General features: G+C 53.0%; 1 protein-coding gene across 2 annotated transcripts; it reads right to left on the bottom strand.

Moving 5' to 3' along the window:
- Positions 1–6,089: 6,089 nt before the first annotated feature.
- LOC135290337 (serine/threonine-protein kinase PAK 3-like) lies at positions 6,090–13,905 on the bottom strand. Of its 2 annotated transcripts, XM_064404259.1 has the most exons (10): positions 13,018–13,905; positions 11,598–11,707; positions 11,192–11,309; positions 10,258–10,357; positions 9,638–9,834; positions 9,173–9,307; positions 7,500–7,644; positions 7,338–7,386; positions 7,107–7,247; positions 6,090–6,255 (listed from the first exon to the last, which is right to left on the bottom strand). In XM_064404259.1, the coding sequence occupies exons 2-7, from the start codon at positions 11,639–11,641 to the stop codon at positions 7,600–7,602; spliced, it is 639 nt and encodes a 212-aa protein (XP_064260329.1). In that variant the 5' UTR covers positions 11,642–11,707; positions 13,018–13,905; the 3' UTR covers positions 6,090–6,255; positions 7,107–7,247; positions 7,338–7,386; positions 7,500–7,599. The 2 variants fall into 2 exon arrangements, with proteins under 2 accessions (XP_064260329.1, XP_064260328.1); XM_064404258.1 differs by having other exon boundaries at positions 7,338–7,644.
- Positions 13,906–14,188: the final 283 nt, after the last annotated feature.

The raw sequence follows: 14,188 nt of genomic DNA, 5'->3' as shown, positions 1-14,188 counted from the left end.
AGAGTTTCCAACCACCTTTTTCCTCTACTATCTACGTGCTATGTTCTCAGCAGAAGTGGTTTTTGCCAGCACGGTGGACACAGATCATTCATCCATGTGCAACAGCACGTGCTGGTGCTCCAGCCTGAGAGCTGGAAGTCAGGAACTTGGGCACCTGGGCTTTGAGACGCAACAGCAGCCAGAGAATGAGGCTCAGGGTGACAGCTTGGGGACGAGGCTGGCCCAGCAACAGCATGGCACACAAGCTGTGGAGGAGACACTGTCTGCATGACAGCCCTAATAACGCCACGCAAACCCCGACAGTTTTACACATTTATTGGACGCTGGTTGCTCTGCATGTATGTCTGTACTGCTGCCTTTCTAACCTTTGGGTAATGGTCAGAGCTAGCAGGATTCACCCATTATCAGGAGCTGATGCAGCCTGGGAACCTGCTGATTTACAGAGGCTTCTGGCTTTCCAGGTGAAGCCAAGGCAAGCCCTGCTGCTGCTGCTGCTGCTGCTGCTGCTGCTGCTGCTGCTGCTGTGCGAGAGGGCCCTAGCTGGGCAGGGATGGCACCCGTGTGCCACGGGCTGTTTCTCCTTGCAGAGCTGGGCGGTGCTTTTGAGGCAGTAATGACTGCTGGTGGGAGAGAGAAGGGATCTTTTCCTGCACCAGCACTCATGGATGCACTAGGGCCACCTTCAGGGGAGACTTTTGGCCCCACAAAGTCAAGCAGAGGGACACAGCTGGAAAAGGCTTCCTTTGCAGCCTTCTTTGCTCCTGGAAAGAAGGGAGCCGAGTGAGAGGACGGGCAGCAGGGCCCGATCCCGGCCCGGGCCTGCAGGGAGGGGCGGCTGCCGCTGGGCGGCGCCATGGGCAGGGAGCGCCCCTGCGCGGGGCGGGCGGGGCGCCATGGGCAGCCGCCAGGGGGCGCCCGGGGCGGGGCGGGGCCCCTGTGTGAGGGGGAGAGCCTCGGGCAGTGCGGAGCCACAAACGGGACTGTCCGTCCGCAAGGCACAGCGCCAGGGCAAAGCACAGCTCAGACGCAGCCTGACCAGGAAGGGAACGCTCCCGTGCACTGCTAGGTGTTTTGATTGCCAGTCCTGCGCTGAGCTGGCAGGCCACAAAGCCTCCTCAAGCACCGCTGCCTCCTCTCCAGGCTTCCTGCACTTCCTTTGCTGACAGGGTCCCAGCAGCCTGGCTGCAGGCAGGCTCAGCTGATGTTACAAAGCGCTGCTGTCCAAAAGAAAAAAAGACAAAAGGCAAACCAGAAAGGAGCTTTTTGTTGCCAGGCTGAATTCCTCAGAGGCGGAGGCAGGATTCCTCTTGTTCCCAGAAAGGTGCAGAAAATGCGCCCCGTACATTCATGTCTATGACCAGGCTATTGCAGGTCAGCGTGACTCACAATCGTTACCCAGGTGTCTTCAGCTGGTTGGGATTTTCCCCTGAGAGCAACCTGAGAATGCTGCTTGCCGTCACAGGCCTTTGATCCTTCCAGGAAACTCCACAGACCCATTTAGCTTCCTCCTTTCTAGGACATGGCCCGGGTTAACTGCCAAGAGGATGAGCAGTGTAAGCCGTTCCTCAGCAAATGCCAATCCCCCTAAGAAATGTGGATTCCAGTGGGATTTAGGCCCGAGTGCTGTTCTCAAGAGCACTGAAGTTCAGGGGATCAGCAGCGAGACAAGAGCAGGCAGCTTGGCAGGCCTCCACCATCTCCAGCACTCACCTGCCTTGCAAATTGCTCTGCTTCCTCTAGGCCTTGGATGAACTGCTGCTCTTGACCTGCGGCCTTCTCCTGTTACCCATGAGGCTGGCACCTGAGGCATTTGTGAGGAGGTCTAGAACAAAATGACACAGGAGAAATCCACAGAACCTGCGCTTGGGATCGTTTGCCCCATTTGGTGCTTGCAAGTGTCCGCAGCAGACGTGGAGTTGGCAGTTCAGTCAGCTATGCGGCCCAGAAAGGAAAAGGCTCCGTTAGCTGAGGGAAACCAATTTACTCAGCACCTGCAGGCCAGAAATGAGGGTGCAGCAAATGACTGAAAAACACAGTATATGATACAGCACATATCCTCAATGGGCATGCCAGAGATTTCAAACCCACATCCATGCAGGAATGTGACCTTGCAGCTTTCGCACAAGCCAAAGGGAGTGGCTTTTTGCAAAGACACCAGGAGCTCAGTGTGGGACACAGAACTTTTTCAAGAGCCGGACTGACCTGGGAGCTGGTGGAAGCAGAGAGAAGGGGCAAATGCGCCCATGGGTGCACCCACACTCTGAGGGCTGCTCCAAGGGCACCCCCTGCCATGCACAGGACATGGGCACTGCCCCGTGCAGAGGACATGTCCCTGCCATATTGACAACACCAACACTGCTCCAGTGTCATGCAAACACACATGGGTGGTTTGTTAGTTGCCATGTTTTCCCCACTACAAAATCATTCTTCCTTCTGTGAATCCTGCAATGTGCTGGTTGATGTTAACCCTGCAGGAAATGGGTAGGAGTGACAGGCATTGCAATTCAGGGAACTAGTTTTAGTCAGAAGCATTGGTGGCCAAAGTACAGGGTGTGTGAACTTGGTGCCCGTTCTGCGTTACTCTTGGATCCTTTCAGCTACGGGTTATGCACTGCAAGCGGGTTTTGCGCTGTTTTGGGACAGCGTGCGCCCTTTCAAAGGAGTCCTTTTTGTCGCCTAATGTTGTAAAGTCTCTGGACAAATGCAGGCATCCTTTTTTATCGCCCCTGCGATTGTAGGGTTTGCAGGTATGTGCAGGTGTCTTTATTTTTGCCTTCTTCCAATACAGTCGGCCAATTGCTGTGGGTGTCCCCTTTTCCACCTCTTCTTTGAACAGTTTTCCCCTTTTCCTTGCAGAGTCTGGGGACTTGTGCAAGTGGGTTCTTGTTGCATTTTTGTTTCCTGGCCTGCAGACTGGAGCAGCACTGACGAAATGATGGAGTGAATCTGTGGAGCAGTTGGCAGGCCTTTCTTGCTGGTGTCATCCCACAAAGTTTTTTATGGTCCAATGGGTAAGTAGAAGTATTTTTGCTGGGGCAGCAGATTGAAACAAAAATGGCATAAAGATGCCATATGTTTGGTAAAGCTCCTGCCAAGAGCCTGAGCAAAACATGGGGTGTCTCTTGCCCAGCAGGGTGTGTGCAGGTATCCTTCTTTTTTCCTGTGGCTGTAGACTCTGCAGGCACATGGAGGTGTCACTTTTTCTTCCTTTCTCTTGTACAGTCTGTGGATTTGTGCAGGTGTTTCTTTTTTCCTTCCCTCTTTTGCTGTACACTCTCCAAAATTGTGCAAGCATCCTTATTTTTCCATTGTAGTTGCATGGTCTGGGGCTTGTGCAAGGGTGCATTTTTGTCCTCGTTTCACTGCATGCACTGGGCATTCTTGCAAGTGGTGCTTTTTCCCTTTTTGTTTCATGGTGTGTGGACTGGAGCAGCATAGCTCAAATGATGAAGTGAGTCCATAGAGGAGTGGGCAGCACTTTTCCCGGCCCGAGCTCTGCTGTTAAACAGAGCGGCCGCCCGCCCCGAGCCGCCGGTGCCCCGTTCAGATGGGGATGCCCGGCCTGGGTCCCTTGCGGGCCGTAGGGGGGAGGTCGGGGACCGTTCCCAGCCCTGGTCCAACACGGACAGCTGCGTCTCGGCTGCAGGGAAAGCGCAGGAGGCCCTGCAAGAGCGATTCCGCTGGGATCGCTGCTGCTGCGCGGTGGCTTTGGCACCGTCTACTCAGGGACGTGCCCCACAGATGGCGCCCCAGTGGGTGGAGGGGCTGAGATGGGGCGGTGGAGGGGGAGTGCGGAGGAATAGGAGGATGGGGCTTGGCACAGTGGGATCTGAGCTCAGGATGCTGCACCCCTTCACTCGCAGGTGGCCATCAGAAGTGTGTCCTGGGATGGCATCCCTCATTGGGACGAGCTGGAGATTGACCGGGGCCAGCGGCAGAAACCGGCACGTGACGGGCGGGGTAAGCCAAGGCCGGGCAGAGTGGAAAGCACCAGGACGCCTGGAGGGGGAGCGGGCGTGTGCTCAGTGGAGGGCTGAGATCATCCTTGGCTGGGTGAGAGCTTCCAGACCCCTGGCATGACATCAGCCCCACTGATGCCATTGTGGTCTTCTTGCAGCCCGAAGGAATCCGCGTACCCAGGGAGATGGAGCTGCTGCGCAAGGTGTCCAGTGGGTTCCATGGTGTTGTTCAGCTCTTAGATTGGTAGGAGCTCCCTAACAACTTCTTATGGGTGCTGGAGTGCCCTGAGCGCTCGCAGGACCTCTTTGATTTCATTCTGGCATGGGGGTGCCATGACGGAGAAGGTGGTGCAGGGGCTGTTCCTCCAGGTGCTGGAGGCCTTGCCACACTGCAGCAGCTGTGGGGTCCTGCACCAGGAGGTCAAACCAGAGAACACCTGGCCCTGGGACAGGCAAAACTGATGGACTTTGTCTCTGGCATCTACCTCCAAGACACAGTCCACCCAACACTTTGCAGGTGAGCCCACGCAGGGCTCTGCTCCTGGTGGGCCCCGGCAACCCATGGCCCAACCTGATTATGGCTCCAGGGATTGCTGCATTTGCTGCCAGTTTGAGACACACCTATGAGCTACAGAGAGCTGCCTGTATGAGACAGAAGGAACGATCAGAAGAATCATCCCACCTTCTCTCGCTGCTAAACCAGTTCATCTCTTCCTCATAAAGACAAAGTGCAGTGTTTTCTGTGCATCCATGGCAGCTTATCGACCTGCAGAGCTGAGAGGCTTTTTCCCCTGCTGCTTTGCTACAGGCAGATTTAGCAGCACTATCTAACACGGAGATACACAGAGGGACCACAAGCAACTGACTTTGTGCCACTTAAACTCAAAGGGCACTAGTCTCCGCAGATGGAGATGGAAGAGACTCGCACACTCCCTGTTTGCTCTGTTGATGCACACGTGGCCGGCACGGCTTTTGCGGATGGAGAATAAAAAGGGACAGCTCCCTCAGAGCCCTGCAGCCCAGAGATCTGCAGGGCGCTATCAGCACCTGGCCTTATAGGTGACCAGTTTGGCTGGGATGGAAAGCAAGCACCAAATCCTCGCTGACTTCAGTGGCAGCAGCAGCAGTGCCTGCATCTGATGCCTAGGTCTGAGTCTGGGCTGGACAAAGGACACACACACGGCACATTGTCCCTGAAGAACGTGACTTTGGAAACACCCGCCTGCCACTGTCTGCCGTTGTTTGTGCTGGGGTGACACCACCCTGAGGCACCGGGCAGCCCTCAATGCCAGCTGGGACTGCCGATGACAGGCCCTGGCCTCCGGGACCAAACGCAGGGGGAAGTCACTCTCCAGATGCAGCTTGCAGATTGAAAAGGTTGCTGTGAGCAGCCACCTCAAAGGGCAGACAAACGAGGCTCTCCTGCATTTTAGCTGTGCCACACAGCTGCACAGCCCTGGGCGGACACTGCGGAGCACAGGGACAACAGAAGGCACAGAAGAAGGACAAAGCCACTCAAGCACAGAGACTTTTCAGGACAGCTGAGTCCCAGACAACCCCAAGCTTGGTGTCACGCCCCAGTCCTTTTCTGTTGACAGAGAGCAGGAGCAGTGGGTGCTTTGCCTGGCTGGCCAGGGTCCTGCCCACCGCTTTCCTCTCTGCTCTCCTCTACTGCCAGCAGACATGCCCACCTTCTTGGTTCCACTTGCCGAGCCTCGTACCTATTAGCCACGGCCACCTGGGAGGAGGGAGCAGGCACAGAGGAGACGTGCCGGCTACACCGAGCAGGAAACAAAAGCTTCTATGTGCACAGCTGAAAGCCCGTATCTGCACAGGATGCTTAGGCTGCCATGCTCTTCACTGGGTTTTGGCAGGAAATGTACTTTTTCGGCTGGAATTGCACTTTCTTCCTCATCCACAAGTCCAGGGCTGGGCAAAAACTGGCCAATGGGCAGCATTCCAAAGGCAGTGGAGGTGGGAGCTGATAAAGGAAGGAGAGCGTTCCCAATTCCAAACCACAGCAGAAGGCCCTTAGGAGGGACTTTCCATCTTTAGGAAGGAATGGCCAACTCAGAAGGGAATGTAGAGCCTTATTCCCTGGCTGACGAGGAAGGGAATCTTGCAGCAGGCTTGAGGGCGTATAGGACTTTTATTGTGAGTGCAGCTCCAAGCTGCCATTGCGGAGTGTAATCCTGAAGTGATCCTGGTCATGTCTTCTGCTTCCTGCATTACTTCACTGCACATTTCCTTTGTTTACATTTGAAAAGCCCTTCGAGATGGCGGGGGCCCATGGAATCTGTGGATGGAAGAATAGAAGTACAAAGAGTGAAAGATACAACAGCAGCATTAAACCAGCCGCACAGCCCATCAATTTCTCGGAAGTATTTTGTCTCCAATGACTGGCCACAAGTCTGGAGTCTAAAGGGAATCTAGGAAGCCAAGTGTTCTCATCACTTTGGCCAGACTAGCACACACACCTTCAATGGGGTCACTGGCTGGGTTACAGCCTTCTGCTGCATGTGAAACAATCCCTGCTCTTGTCTTTACTGCACAGGGAAGCTCAGGCAAAACCCACCCACTCCCAGCTGCCCTCAAAGGCAAAAGGAACACCCAAGTGCTCCCTGGCTGCATTCAAGGTCCGCAATAGATTCTCTAGGGAATCCAAAATGTCTCTCCCAATACCAAAGGGACGTGGAACATGTGCTCCAGTTCATGCTGAGGCACACCCACCATACACAGCTCGATCACACAAAGAATGCACAGGATGTACTCAGCAGCTTCAGGCACCTCCTCAGCTGCCTGACAGCCAGCCCGCTGCCACAGCTCTAGCCTGGCTCTGCAGGGGGCTTCCTATGGGACCTCCCTCCTTCTGAGACAAAGCTCTGGCTTTCCCATTCTCTTTGCGTCAGCAACGCCATTCCCACCTTCCTCAAACCTGCACTCCGGTAGCCTCACACCTGACCGCTCCTTTCCCTCCTGGCACAAAGCTCTCTCCAGCACTGTTTACCACGGGCCGGCTAAGAGCCAATGCCGCCCAGACAGACAGTGTTCCGAGAAACAGTGCCCATAAGGAGCGCACAGCAGTCCAAAGCAACGCAGAAACTCTCTTTTCAAAGCCTTTGCCTTTTGGCTGGCTCTGCTTCGTACCTCTTCTCATTCAGCTTGCATGGTGGCAACTTCCTGCTTCGTCTCAAGCAGCCTTTCCTCCTGCTTCTTCTCTACCTCATCCAGGAAGTTTGCCCCTTGTGCCAGCAGCTGCTGTGCCTCCAAACGCTGCCCTTCCAGCTCCTGGTGAGGGGAGGAAGACACTTCCAATGAAATCCCAGCCAAGTTCCCCAACTAATCAGTGGAAACTTCATGCCTCGCAGCACCTCCCACCTGAAAAGTGCACATCAGTAGTGACTCTGTGGCCTCCAGCAATGCTGTCCTAAGCAGAAATGCAGAAGGAGGATCAGCAGGTGGGAGAAAAGGGGATGCCACCTTCCTTTCCTGCTCTGATGGCTGCCTGTTGCCTGGCCCCTCTCTCCTCAGGATTTCTACCTGCTCTCAGAGGCTCTGTTCTCCAAGTGCTCAGGTGGTCCTTCTCATCTCTTTTGCTTCCTGCATTACCTGGCTGCAAGGAGGACAGCAATCAAGGCTGTCAGAAGAGGCTTAAGAGAGGCTCCGCTGATTGCAGAAATGGATGCTGCCCAAGGGGAAAAAGAAACAAAACAAATCTAATTAAAAGAGACAAAGGAAAAAGGAAGCGTTATTTTCCAAACTGAGTTCCTAACAGGGTCAAGTTGGATTCCTCTAGTGCCCAGAAATAAACAGACATTGGACTCAAGAGCACCAGCAGCACATCTGCCTTCATGTGCAGCATGCTGCCATCACAGGCAAACACAGCCCAGAACTGCACTAGTCCATTCCTCATGGTGCTGTCACTTGCTGGGATTTTTGTCCTGGTACCACTGTGCGATTGCTTCTCGCTGTCCTAAGGATTTGTTCCTTTCAGGAAAGTCAACTTACAGACTTATTCAAGCACCTCTTTTCTACAGACATGGGCTATGTGAGTGAACAAGAGAGAAGTGGGGCATAAGGCATTCCTCAAGAGACTCCCAAGAGCTCTGAAAAATATTGATCCCAAGTTGTTCTCAGGAGCGCTGGAGATGCAGGTTTTCAGCAGCAAGCCAGGAGCAAGGACACAAGCAGCAGGGTGCAGATGTGCTCAGCTCTGGCTTGCAGGAAGAGCAGTGTCTGCCTCAGCACACCCCACCTCCTCCTGTGCTGGCTGGCATCTTCCTTCACAGCAGGCAGAGCCAAGGAAGTGGCGCGGTCAGCAGCTCCTTGCCTGCCACCAAACCTGGCAGCAAAGCCACAGCCATTCTCAGCTACTTGACGGGGCCAGGCAGCACATGGGGCTGGCAAAAATCCTGCACAGCTGTGCCCGTTTGGCTGGCAGAAACCTCTAAGAGTGGGCCAGGAGGGACAAGCCGGTGCCCTCGGATGCTCACACTGAGCTCCTCAACAGCCCCCGTCTTCCCTCAGACCAATCTAAAACCGCTTGGCTGGGACTGCTTTCAATGTGTTCATCAAGGCCCTGTCCCTGGCATTGCAATATTTCAGTGCCTTTGCTACCAGGAAAACCTGAATACACCACCCAAGAGCAAAAGAGGGCCACAGAAATGAGCAGGTGAGAGCTCTCCTCTGAGGAACGGCTCAGAGAATTGTGCTTGTTTAGCCTGGACAAGAGCAAGCTGCAAGGAGACTTCTCCGTAGTTGTAGGGGCTTCTAAGAAAGATGGGGACATATCCTTTAGCAGGGCTGATTGCAAGAGGACAAGGGGGGAACAGTTTTCAGCTTAAAGACACTCAATTCAGACTGGCTCTAAGGAAGAAACTGTTTACTAGGAGCGTGCTGCAACACTGGCACAGGCTGCCCAGAGAGCTGGCAGGAGCCCCAAGCCCGGCAACATTCAGGGTCTGCTTGCATGGGACGCTGAGCAACCCGATCTACTTGAAGTTGTCTTTGTCGCTGGCCGGGGTTTTGCACTAGGTGATCTTCACTGGGCCCTTCTAACCACAAGCAGTCTTGGATCCAGGTTGGGTTTCATTAGGAAAGCACCCAGAGCAGAGATTACTCTGTGGGAGGCCCATCTGATTCCCTGGAGTTTGGCTGAGGAGCAAAGCCTGGCAGGGAACAGCTGTTTGGCCCGCAGCCGCTATGCCTTGTACCTGCAGAAGTTCCTTGGCAGAGCCTCGCCTGTCCACATCCATCTGCAGGCAGCAGCCCAGAAATTCACACAAGCCAGGGGGTAGCCTGAGCTTGTGCAGGTCTGGTACCCCTTGCTTGCCTATCAGGAAGTTGGCCTGAAGCAAAAGGAAACATGAGACTCTACGTGATTCTTCCATATCCTTCAGTGCTCACCTAGACCCCATCTTTTAAGCTGCAGTCTGCAGTAGCAATTTCTTGCCTAGCAGATGCTTAGAGAGGAGCCTTCTGTCCCAAAGGAAAAAAGGCCCCAGTGCAGCCCCAGCTATTCCAAGTTGCACCAGGTCTTGCCTTGACAGCTGATGTGAGCCCCAGGGACCTTTCTAGAAGTGGGTCTTGCTGGAAGCACTTCAAGCTCTGGGAATGGCATTTTGTCTGATGGACACGGAGGAGAAGGACACGGCTATCTGAGCGTATTTGCACCTTACCCTGTCACTGGTTTCCCGAACATAAGGAGGCTCTCCTGTGGCCATTTCTATTCCCACGATGCCAAGGGACCAGGTGTCCACTTTGGGGCCGTAAGGCTCTCTTCTCACAACCTCGGGTGCCATCCAGCAAGTGGTCCCGACCATCGACCTCCGTTTCCTCTGCTCAGGGCTGAGCAGAGCACAGAGGCCAAAATCAGCTGAGGAGAGAAACAAACACTGCTTCAAGTAGGAAACCAAGGAAAAGGGTTCCTCACTCTCAGCCCCAGAATGCAGTGCTGAATGGAGCTGGAAAAGCAGCTGGGCTCTCCTGCTCAGGGCTGCAGCCAAGGACATGGGCAATTGTCCACTTAACAAGCCGCCCAGGATTCCCACCCTGACTTTTCCTCATTCCCCTGAACGTTTACACTGTAACTCACTCCCTTTGCAAGGAACACCCACAAACCAAAGTTACCCTGGATACCTTGTTGCTCTCTACACCACTCAGCACCTTACAGCTGTGCCCTGGGCTGGCAGAGTGCTCCCTGCCCTCTCCCCAGCGCCACTGCTGGGCACCGGGCAGCCTCTCCAAAGCAGCCCCACACCGCCTCCCCGCAGCACTGCGCCTGACCAGGAATACCCACCCAACTTGACGGAGCCATCCCGGCCCAGAAGGATGTTGTCACTTTTGATATCTCTATGGATCACCTGGTTGGCATGAAGGAAAGCCAGGCCTTGCAGGCACTGCCAGGGGAAAAAGAAACAGGAGGCCAAAAGTTAGCCAGGTCTGATTTCATCACACCCAAAAAGATGGCTGCTGCTGAAGATGCACAGATCTCCAAGGAGCAGTGAGCGCTGCCCGGAGAAAGAGCTTGCTGCTGCAACACTGGGAGAGCAGGATCTTTCCAAGGGAAGGCACGTTAGCTTTTGAGGGGGAAACGTCAGTCCTTGTTGCTCCACACTGTCCCCTGCAAAGGCAGTCAGAATGAGCGCTGCTGCAGCGGATGCGCTCTCCCCGTCCGGACGACAAACAATGGTTTGCCAAAAGAGGAAAACGTCCCCGCCTTGGATACCAAGGGCATCACAGTCGGGCGGGAGAATGGAGGACAAGGCTTATACGGCTGCCTTGACAGCAGACTTGGAAGTAGCTCCTTTGTCACTTTTCAGCAGCAAGCACCATGCTGGGTGCCATGCCATCCTTTGGAGTGGAGACCCGTGACACATGAGTCGCTCTTTGGCTTTGCCTCTGGTTGAAAACTGGCACAGCAGCAACTTTGCCCTTACAGGCAAAGAAGGCAATGCAGAAAGGCTCTGGGCTAAGGCTTGGAGAGGCAAAGTGCAGAAGAGAAAAGAAAAAGAAAACAGGCACAGAGAGTTCAACACCGGTAGATAAGAGTAAAGAACAGACTACAGTAGGGGCAGGGACGCTAGCAGGCAGCTCAGTCCACATGTTCTTTCTTCTCTGAAGCATAAGGGCAACACAGAAAGGAAGCTCTGAACATGGAATCCCTCGCTTAGCGGCGCTTTCGAAGGATGAGCCTTGTGCAAGCCATCCCTAGCACGAGCAGGACCCCTTACCTCCCGACACACTGTTGCTATGTGTCCTACAGCCATCCTTCTCACGCTGACCACATCACCTAAGGAGCCTCCATCCATATACTCCAAGACCAGCAGGACAGCCTCATTGACAAGGTAGCTGCAAGATGAAAGCCACAGCATGGAGCTGAATGTGCACAGCTAAATTGCTGTACGGAAGAAAAGACTACAGCTGAGTTTTGTTTCCAGGCTTCTGAGATCAGACTTCAAGCTCTTTATGCCAGCAACCCCTCATGGCAACAAAATGCATTCTCCTCCCATGCCTGGTGAAGGGGTGGATTGATGTTCATCGAAAGATTCTTTTTCTGCCAGTGGCTAAAGAGCTTTTAAATCCTGGCCTTGCAAGTATGGAAACAAACATTCCCAGAAAATTACCAGAACTACTTACCTTTCTAGGTAGGTGACAATATTGGCATTCTTATTTTCACTCATGACCAGGATTTCTTTCAGTATGTCCTCGCAGCCCTGGTGCTGGAGATTAAGTTGCTTTACAGCCACCTACGATGACATTGAAAACTCTTAGGGACAGAAATGACCAGAGCCTCTTTCTCCATGCACTCATGGGTCTGGATGCCTCGTCACCTTGGTAAAAGGGGACTCTAAACCAGCAACCACAAAGCGCTAACAGAACTCTCTGCACCCGCAGACTTCTCAAATAAGCTTTGTTTAGCACTACTACGATCATTTACACATGTTTAACAAGCCAAAAATAATTTTGCTCCTGTGAAGACAAATTGAAACCACTGGAAATATGTTAGCATTTCTAGGGGCTTTGGCCAGCGTTTCCCGGACGGCTGCCATTTCGATTGTGTGTCCAAGTAAACACACACATACATGACAGGGAAGATGCTGTCCAAAAAAGAACTCCAAAGCGACTCAAAGTAAAGTTACAATCCTAGCACATCCTAACTTCTTCAGTTTGGCTTTTGCAACTCTGAAGAACAATCTTGAACACGCTTTAGACTTGAAATTTTTGAATGGGTTTAAAAATGACAAAGCCTTTCTGTGGTACACTACGGATGCGCCCCAGGTTAGAAGCACAGGGCTTAGGGCTTTCGGATGCCTCCTAGACCTCCCTCCAAGTGCACTTCCTGAGCGCAGCACTGCAGGTGGATAAGGAACTACCTTATCTAACTCCTTACTATTTCGGAAGATGGAATGTATTTGCTGAGAGCCAAAAAGGAGAATTCAGGACCCTGAACTTTTAGCCCCAAAGAGCAGCAGGACTCCCCAAGACACCACCATGTCTGCTCAGTACAGATAGCATCTCTCTAGTGGAATGTCACCAACATGTGAACTTCTTCTCATTCATCTGTGCGTGTGTGTGTATGTTTTGGGGCTGGGGGGTGGGTGGGTGGGTGGGTTGTGTGTGTGTGTGTGTGTGTGAGCAAGGTTCCCTAAGGCTGAAAGGCAAAACTGTGCTCCAGACAAGATCTCTCTTTCTTTAGGTCTTGCATTGTATTTTGCATCAGAACCACATGATGGAAAACAAAATATCTGTGTCTGAACCTGAGCTTAAGAGGAACCGGTGTGGAATGACAGCTCTTGCCATCAGCTGCTCTATGCATATTTATCTGGCAAATGGAAGCTAGCATGTCCTTCTCTGAAAGACACCGCTGCCATCGTCGCATTCATTCATTCAGGTAGGAAGGACAAAGTTTGTCCAAAATGCACTTTGCAGCCTGTTTCTAGACAGACGGCTTCTGTGGGACAGCCTTTGCAGCAAAGACAGGCAGCCCAAAGCTCTGGCCCCAGATCACGTCACAGGGAATAGCATCAAGAGCTGCAAAATCTGCATGGGCACTTACCGCTTGTCCTGTGGCAGCGTTGAAGGCCTTATAAACAATTCCAAAACCCCTAGAATGAGAGCAGTGCAAAAACAGAGAAGTTGTTCAGTGCTGAGAAGCAAAAGGCAGCGCAGGCAGGAGCTCTCTGCTGCCTGCAGTCTCTCTAAAACACTGGGCTTTGTCTACTCTTCAGCCAATGGCACAACAGCCCAGCAGCCCTCAGCCATGCAGAATGTCCAAGCGAAAAGCTGGCTCACACAGGAAGAAAAAGGGCTGCTAGAAATCTCCAATGTACATGCTAGATTATGCATGTGGGGGAGTTTGCTTTGCCTTGTCCTTCTTGTGTCTGTGCCTGTGGCGTGCCTTTGCAGGCAATGAAACACACAGTCCTGCTGGGCCTTCTCACCGCTCTCTTTTGATCCTACCTGCCCAACTCAGCCAACGCCACACGGTCTTTCTTATTTTCCTGACCACTGAATACTGTTTCTAGTAAAGTACTACTAAGAAATGCTACTGAGAGCTGTTATCAGGTGATAAGCTGCTCTCTCAGGCTTTCCTACCTTCAGGAGTGTGGCCATACATACAAAAGCATGTCTCCTGGGAAAAGAGGCAAACTGGTGCCCCATTTTTGAGGGACAAGAGGACTTCCAGGTCCTGCTCCTTGAGGCAGCCAAGACATTGTCAGCATCCAGTTTTCTTTGATGATGCCTGGTACTGCCTCAGCACTGAGACAGGGACAATCTGGAGCCAGGCTCTGAAGATGCTTGCAGCTTGCCTGACTTCCCACGTGCTATTGCACCACCAAAATTCCTGGCCCGTGGTTCTGTAGAAGTAAGCGTGGCTGCACTCACCCACTGCCAATACGTTTCCATCCAGTGTACTTCTTTTCAGGATCTCCCACACTCACCACACGCCCTGAAAGAAACAAAATGCAAGAAGCACACTTGAAAACAGAGATGCTGACTTCCAGGAGATCTGAAACCCAGCTCCACTCTCTGGGGCTCTGAGCACTTTATGGTCACTCGCTTAACAATAACATCAACAAGAACAACAAGAAGAGCAGCCCCAGCAAGACAGGCAGCTCTGCAGCACAGCTGGCCTGCACAGAGTCTGATTCTCCCACACTGCTTTGAAGGATTGTCTTGAGGGGAAACTAAGCCCACGGAAAAACCATCCGAGCAGACAGAGAACA

Source organism: Passer domesticus, chromosome Z (assembly GCF_036417665.1).
Source record: "Passer domesticus isolate bPasDom1 chromosome Z, bPasDom1.hap1, whole genome shotgun sequence".
Taxonomy (NCBI): domain Eukaryota; kingdom Metazoa; phylum Chordata; class Aves; order Passeriformes; family Passeridae; genus Passer; species Passer domesticus.
This window is presented reverse-complemented; position numbering and strand designations above follow the sequence as displayed.